This window comes from Bos mutus, chromosome 21 (assembly GCF_027580195.1).
Source record: "Bos mutus isolate GX-2022 chromosome 21, NWIPB_WYAK_1.1, whole genome shotgun sequence".
Lineage (NCBI taxonomy): Eukaryota > Metazoa > Chordata > Mammalia > Artiodactyla > Bovidae > Bos > Bos mutus.
In genome coordinates, this window is record NC_091637.1 from 33089303 (window position 1) to 33096987 (window position 7685).

A 7685-nucleotide genomic window follows, 5' to 3' on the forward strand; every position below is an offset into this window, starting at 1 on the left:
GGGGCGGCTCAACGCGTCCAGCTAGTGCGCTCTCAGCAATGCTGCACATTCTCCATCCCTTCCCGCATTCCGGACCTTCCATTAGGGAGCGCGGACTTCTACTCGTCCGGGCTCTGGAGGTTCTGGGGGTCGGGGAGGCTCTGGGGAAAGGGGCCAGCCCATCGGCGCCTCTGGCCTTCCGGCCCTAGTGACCTCGGGGCTGGGGTCGCCGTGCTTCTCACGCGAGCCTGGACTCAATAACAGGGGTTAGGAGGTCATCACCGGGCAGCTCCGCCCCTGCATGCCAGCCTGGTTCCTATCTGCTGGTAGAGAGGAGGAATCACTCCCAGTGTTCAGTGCGTGCAAAAATGAGGGTGACTGGTCCCCGTGCCCCGGGATGGAGCACCCCTATACCCTCTTTTGGGCTATCATGGGATTTCTTCCCCAAACTCCTCCCCAATTGGGCTCTGCGCTTGTCCAGGGGTACCTTGGAACTGAGGGTCCCAAGGGTCCCTAGCCTTCATCCCTTTAAGAGCCAGCACTTTATCGAGGCATCTCCAGAGTTGGTTCTTAACCTATCCCCCAGCGTCCTCTCTCGCCCCTCCTTCCTCCGTCCAAAAGCTTCCAAAAGCGACCAGTTCTCCTCCCCCCTGCCCCTCCCTCTTTCCCCATCTCCGCGCTCCGGGAGGCGTGGCCACACGCCCAAGCCGTCTATAAAGGTGGCATTGCTTTCACCCTCACTCTGAAGGTGACAATTCCTTGGAGCCTTCCCTGATCTTCTTTGGGGTCCCTGGCTCCAGAGACCACTCTTCCCAGCCCAGCTCTGCACCCCCTCACAGCCACAGGTGAGTGCTGGGAGTTTCTGGGTTGTCGCTTCCCTCCGCCAAAAGGAAAATTTTGATGCTTCCATGTCTTCCTGGTCTAGCACCTCAAAAAAAAAAAAAAAAAAAGGAGGCTATGAGTGTCCTTAGTAAGGAGGCAGTCCAGCTTCCCTCACTAAGTGGGGAAACGGAAGCCAGGGGAAGGGCTGGACTTACCCAAGATTCCATGGGTAGCACCAGAACTGCTCCCCTTTCAGCATTCCAGGACTTAGGCTCCAGCTCATCCCCTACTGACTCCTGGAATGCCTGGGGGCTTCCCCATGGAGGTCACCTGGAAGGTTGGAATAGGATGTAAGTGTGAGAGACTGGGGATCAGTACAGCACTCCTTCAGGCTCTGTGAGGAGGAGGCTTCTTCGTGGTCAGGGTGTCCAAGGAGGCAAGTTGGGTTCTTACCAGCTGTACCCTGCCTTATCCAAAAGCTGCCCCTGGCTGGGGCCACCCTCCTGAGGCATAGCTTGTCAGTGCTGAGAGGTGTTGGCTGGACAAAGGAGGCTGATCTGAGAGGGAGTCCTGGGCGTTGTCCAGGGGCCTTCCCTGTTCCACTATCTTCTCTGGCCTTTGCTGGGGGTGGATCAGTGTGGGAGACTGCCCTCTGCAGAAAACTTGACCCTGAAAACTCAGCAATCACACCTCTCTTGGCCTCCTATCATCTTACTAAGGCTAGGGGTCTTTGGAGCACCCAGTGTGCAGAAGGGGACCTCATGACATGCCAAGGCCTAGAAGTGTCCCCAGTTCACTCAAGGAGTCTGGACTCAAGTGTGCTTTGGGGTTCAGCTCCTTCAGGAAGCCTCCCTAGACAAACAGCTATAGTAGTTCAGGTAGGAACCATAAACCTCCCCATCTCGGGTGGCTCTTCTGCAGGGAAACTTCACTAGTCAGACTATGCTTAACCTCAAAGGAAAGATCTGAGTTTTCTCTTATCTGAGATGAGCTGAGTACCCTGAATCAGAGATCATGTCCCATCCCTTCTCTCAGGTGATGTGACTGAAGCCCAGAAGGGTAAAATGAACTAACTGTCCAATCCAAGGCCATGTCATAAAACCTGGAACCCTTGTCTCCTGACCTCCAGTCCAGGGCATCAGTAAGATGCCCCTGTCATAGCCCCACGCCTCGAAGAGAGGAGTCCATGAATTTGCACACCCTTTCTAGACTGAACCTAGAGAAAGAAAGTATTGTGTCAGTGTCAGTTAAATTTAGCTCCATTCCTAGTTTCTCATATTCCAGTCCAGAGTTTTCTTACAGCCTTTGCCTGGTAGGATCCTTCCATTTATTCACAGCTCTTGAGTGACTGGCAAACGGGGGAGGTCCAGACTATTCATTCATTGAGAATTGAGCCCAGTGAAAACGTTGGCCTGGAATTTTGTGACTGGGAGCCTCAATCTAGTTGGCCTCCAGCTGCTTTTAACTGTGAGTCCGCTGAGCTCAGAGAGCTGGGGCTAAGGGCACTGTGGCTTAGACAGTAAGGAAAGGGGGCAGTCCCCTGTTCCCTCCCCACTGTGTCCCGGTGTCTGGCCAGATTCCCTAGATCCTGGCTTTGAAAAGTAGAGAACTGACGGTACTGAGAAGATTCCTTTCCATCAGTTGATCTGACCACTCTTCAAAGAGAGGTGCCTATGACAGGAATATAGAAACAGGGAAGGCTGGGCCTTGAATCTTCCCAGGGAACATTGCCCAAGAGGTCTGAGTCCTGGCTCTGTCTGAGAGCTGGGTGCCTTTAGCCAAGTTAGTGCCTCCTCTGGAGGTCAGTTTCCCCAAATGTGAAATGAGGCTGAAGAAGAGGGGATCCTTAGTTCTTTGGTAGTGTTGTCCCAAGTTGGGTGGGTAATACTCAAGGGGAATTGGGTGATACCCATCAATTATGTGCTTATTTTAATATATGTTAGGGGAAAAAACAAACCTGTATTTTCACACAGATGTTACTGTGTGAAATGGTGCTAAGTGGGTGGATTTAAAGTTGATTTTAGAAAAATATGAAATAAATAATAGTATAGGTATTCTATGGAAATCACAGACTGACACTGAGATTGGTATGGCAGGTAAGGTGTTCTGGAATTAGACAAGTTGGGATTGGGTTTGGATTCTGTCGTTGCTGGCTGTGTGACTTTGGGCAAGTTATGTACTTTTTCTGAGTCTCAGTGCTGCCTACCAAAAAGGCTGTGGCCAGGACTGAAGAATGACTGAAATTCTTGGTATGGAGTTGGCAGCTCCACAAACAGCTTCTCCTATCTCCTCTCCCATTTCATGCCCAGTGAACAGTTTTGGATAAGGTTTTCCCTTTACTTGACTGGTGTGCTGACATTTTAGGACACTGGCTCCTTCCATCCACCTGTCAGATCTATTGACCTTTTCCTCCCATCTCACCTCTCAGCAGCCACCTTGGAATCTACGTGGATCATGTTTTCTGTGTTTGGACTCCCCATCCCCATCTCGGCCACAGAACTTCTCCTGGCCTCTGCCGTCTTCTGCCTGGTATTCTGGGTGGTCAGGACCTGGCGGCCTCGGGTCCCTCAAGGCCTGAAGAGTCCCCCGGAGCCCTGGGGCTGGCCCCTGCTCGGGCACATGCTGATGTTGGGGAAGAACCCACACGTGGTCCTGTCGCAGCTGAGCCAGCGCTATGGGGACGTGCTGCAGATCCGCATTGGCTGCACACCCGTGCTGGTGCTCAGCGGCCTGGACACCGTCCGGCAGGCCCTGGTGCGGCAGGGCGATGATTTCAAGGGCCGGCCCGACTTCTACAGCTTCACCTTGATCACTAACGGCCAGAGCATGACCTTCAACCCAGACTCTGGACCGGTGTGGGCTGCCCGACGACGCCTGGCCCAGAATGCTCTGAAGAGTTTCTCCACTGCCTCAGACCCGGCATCCTCATCCTCTTGCTATCTGGAAGAGCATGTGAACAAGGAGGCCGAGTACCTCCTGGGCAAGTTCCAAGAGCTGATGTCAGGGCCTGGGCGCTTTGACCCCTACAGGTATATAGTGGTGTCAGTGGCCAATGTCATCTGTGCCATATGCTTTGGCCGGCGCTATGACCACAATGACCAAGAGTTTCTTAGCCTCGTCAACCTGAGTAATGAGTTTGGGGAGATAACTGCCTCCGGGAACCCATCTGACTTCATCCCTGTCCTCCGTTACCTGCCCAACACTGCCCTGGACCTCTTCAAGGACCTGAATCGGAGGTTCTACGTCTTTGTACAGAAGATAGTCAAGGAACACTATAAAACGTTTGAGAAGGTATAGACTAGGGAGAGGCAGGTGGGTGGTAGGGAGCAGGTAGAGTCAGGGGTCAGGAGTCAGAGACAGCTGGAGCAGAGTGGAGTTTGGCAAGCTCTCACAGGCCTTCAGCCTGGGATTTTGAAGCCAGTAGTGGAGGGGATTCCATCCTTGGCAGGAAAATAGAACTTTTTATTGTCCAGCTCCTCTAACTTTCCATTACACAGCAGTATCTACTGTAGATAGCCAGTCCATGCAGGACCCTGGGCTAGTTGTGGCAGGAACCAAGAAGAGTTAAAGAGTTGGTCTTCTGGCCTCATGGGAGAGAAAGGTGTAAAGGGCATGTGCAGATGATAATATTACTAGACTCTGTGTCAAATGTCCCTCGAGTTGGGGAGGCAAATATTCTGGGTCAGGAGAGAGCCTTGGAGAGACAAGAGAAGCTGGGGGGGTGGGGGATGGGGGGTGTGGTCACCTCTTGGACGAAGATGCTAGGGATGGGAAGGGACCAGGTCTGGATGGAGAGGCAGTTCTGGGTTTGGGATCTTCCTTACCTGTGGGCCTTCCCTACCCAGGGTCACATCCGGGACATCACAGACAGCCTGATTGAGCACTGTCAGGACAAGAGGCTGGATGAGAATGCCAATATCCAGCTGTCGGATGAGAAGATCATTAATGTTGTCATAGACCTCTTTGGAGCCGGTATGAATTACCCCGTTATACCATTCCTATGGCCAGCTGCCCTGACCCACTAAGCACCTAACTTCTCCCTCTGTTCTCCCCTGGCCAGGGTTTGACACAGTCACAACTGCCCTTTCCTGGAGCCTCCTGTACCTGGTGACAAGCCCCAGGGTGCAAAAAAAGATTCAGGAGGAGCTGGGTAGGTGGTGGCTTCCCTCAGAGCACTCAAGGCAGGAGGCCCAGCCAAGGTCTGCGTGGCCCCTGACCTGTCTGGTCCTCTGTGCTCTGCAGACACAGTGATTGGCAGGGCGCGGCGGCCCCGGCTCTCTGACAGACCCCAGCTGCCCTATTTGGAGGCCTTTATCCTGGAGACCTTCCGACACTCCTCCTTTGTCCCCTTCACCATCCCACACAGGTGAGGCCCCGTGGATCTGCTGCTGTCTGATGCTGGGCCTTACTTCAGTTCATGTACCTGATCAGGGTGGTAGGAAGGACAGGGTATGGGAGGCAGGGAGATCTGCTTGTGGGCCTGAGCCTGACTGAGCTTCCTCCCTCCTCAGTACCACAAGAGACAGCAATCTGAACGGCTTTTACATCCCCAAGGGGCGCTGTGTCTTTGTGAACCAGTGGCAGATCAACCATGACCAGTAAGTTGAGAGGCGGCAGGGAAAGCTCCCGCGCTCCTGAGCTTCACACTTTGCTGTATCTGGGCCACTTGCCTGAACCCTATTCTTTTCAGCTGGGGCTCAACCCGCTTGATGGTTCTGAGTCCCCAGGCTGCCTCTTCAGCTGCTTCTCTCTGATTACAGGAAGCTCTGGGAGGATCCATCTGAGTTCCGGCCAGAACGGTTTCTCACTGCTGATGGCACCATCAACAAAGTACTGAGTGAGAAGGTGATTATTTTCGGCTTGGGCAAGCGGAAGTGCATCGGTGAGACCATTGCCCGCTTGGAGGTCTTTCTCTTCTTGGCCATCCTGCTGCATCAGGTGGAATTCTGTGTGACCCCGGGTGTGAAGGTGGACATGACCCCCGTGTACGGGCTGACCATGAAGTACGCCCGCTGTGAGCACTTTCAGGCGCACATGCGCTCTTAGGGGACAGGCAGCCCTGCAGCCTAGACAGCCCATGCGCTCTTGAGGGACAGACAGCCCTGTCCCTGTCTGGGCAGCCAGGCCAGGGGCCTAGCCCAGGGGAGCCTAAAACCCACAGACATTGTCGGGCTGACTTTTTTGCTGTCTGAGCTGTGGGCAAGCCTGAGGGATCATACCTGCCCCCCACCCTGGACTTGTCCTTCTTCACAGTGACCACAGATAGCGGACACATCAGGGGCCACACAGGAGCTGATGGAGCCCTTCCAAAGTTGTGCTGGAAGGGCTAGAGGGTCCTCAGGCCTCTGGAAACCTCTAAAGAGGTTTTGGGAAGCCCCTGGGCCTGGCCCACAAGCTGGTTGGCTTTCCATGGAGGCTGACTGGCTTGGTAAACATTCAGAGCAGGTCCCACCAGGGCCTGACCAATCTCTTTGACATTTGGAAGCCATCAAGACTGAAGGGGAGAGGCAGTCCAGAATACTGACATGGAGGTGGTCTCCCTGCTTTAACAAGGCTGAGCAATCTGACCACTAGGATCTGGGACACTCTGCCTGGGAGATGAGCTTCCTCTCTGCAGGCAGGGGTGGGGCTGTCGCCTGGCCTTGTGAGGCCCCTGTTCCTGTCCAGGGAGGGCTGAGGACTTGTGTCTAACAGAAGCAGAGAGCAGAGGGAGGGCCCAAATCCAGGTACGGACTGGATCAGGAGGGAGGGGGGTGGTAATCGAGTTACCTTCTACTGCATCTCCTTTCAATATACCCTGTGTTTAAAAGTCTTTTAAAAATGTTTGTATACAAGGACCTTTTCATTTTAGCCTGTATTGTACTTGCATGTTTGTATTTACCATATACGAGAGCTTAAGAGCAGCTTATTGAGAGCCATGAAGAAAATTCTAACCCTGGTATCCAGAAATGTGTAGGAAATATCTATCTACCTGAGCTAAATAAAGATATTATTCAGAAGTCCTTATTGGTGGAGACTTTTAAAATCTTGAATGAAGGCATCTATGTGCCCAGTCTGAGCCTAGTCTCCTGTTGGGTTTTGCTGTGGGAGGACACAGAGTGGGAGGAGGAGGCAGTGCTCTCAGGAGCTCTCAGAAGCCACTGCTCTCAGGCAGCTCGCACTCTGGTTTGGGCACAAGACTCTGTCACTTCACTGCCTTCCTCCTTCTCTAACTGATCACACATTGATAAAGAACATTCTCTGAAGCAGGCATTGGGGGAGATAAAGTGAATGAAAAAATGGTGCCTTCAAGAGCCTCCTAAGCTGGTTAGGGGAACTAACTCATTAACACATCATCCAATTCATTGTCCGTGGATGCATGCTAAGTTGCCTCAGTTGTGTCTGGCTCTTTGTGACCCTATGGACTATAGTCTGCCGGGCTCCTCTGTCCATGGGATTCTCTAAGCAAGAATACTGGAGCGGGTTGCCATACCCTCCTCCAGAGTTCCAATCCAGGGACTGAACCCACATCTCTTATGTTTCCTGCATTGGCAGGTGGGTTCTTACCACTAGAGCCAACTGAGAAGACCCCAATTCATTGTGACCAGGTCTCTAACAGCCAGATACACAACAGGAGGGTGAAGCACAGAGCCAGAGCAGGCTGGGTGGGCAGGGGAGTGGGTGCTGGGAAAGGTGACCAGGTCTTGGGGATATATGCACAGGGCCCTCCTTGAAAGATGGGAGGCAGACTCACTTGGGTCTCACAGCAGTAGATCTCAAGTCCAAGAGGTAGACTATGGTCACTGTATTGGAGGGGGTGGGGGGCGGGTCTCAGCTCAGAAATCACGGTCTGTTTGCTCTTCACTAGCCATACCGGGCTCAGGTCCTGCACTATATTAGACCCC

At 53.2% G+C, this 7685-nt stretch overlaps 1 protein-coding gene across 2 annotated transcripts; it reads left to right on the plus strand.

The window, feature by feature from the left end:
• The first annotated feature begins 668 nt into the window (after positions 1-668).
• Positions 669-6803, plus strand: CYP1A1 (cytochrome P450 family 1 subfamily A member 1). 2 transcript variants are annotated; one of them, XM_014481458.2, is made up of 7 exons: positions 669-824; positions 3230-4092; positions 4647-4773; positions 4862-4951; positions 5044-5167; positions 5313-5399; positions 5562-6803. In XM_014481458.2, exons 2-7 carry the CDS (start codon positions 3256-3258, stop codon positions 5845-5847), a joined length of 1551 nt encoding a protein of 516 aa, XP_014336944.2. In that variant the 5' UTR covers positions 669-824; positions 3230-3255; the 3' UTR covers positions 5848-6803. The 2 variants fall into 2 exon arrangements, with proteins under 2 accessions (XP_014336944.2, XP_070214718.1); XM_070358617.1 differs by having other exon boundaries at positions 718-824; positions 3233-4092.
• Positions 6804-7685: the final 882 nt, after the last annotated feature.

Excerpts from the sequence above, each read along its gene's own strand:
- CYP1A1 (XM_014481458.2), top strand. The coding sequence starts at position 3,256 with ATGTTTTCTGTGTTTGGACTCCCCATCCCCATCTCGGCCACAGAACTT. Across the intron at positions 4,952-5,043 it reads AAAGATTCAGGAGGAGCTGG|ACACAGTGATTGGCAGGGCG; the intron begins GTAGGTGGTGGC and ends TGTGCTCTGCAG. Across the intron at positions 5,168-5,312 it reads CCCTTCACCATCCCACACAG|TACCACAAGAGACAGCAATC; the intron begins GTGAGGCCCCGT and ends CTCCCTCCTCAG.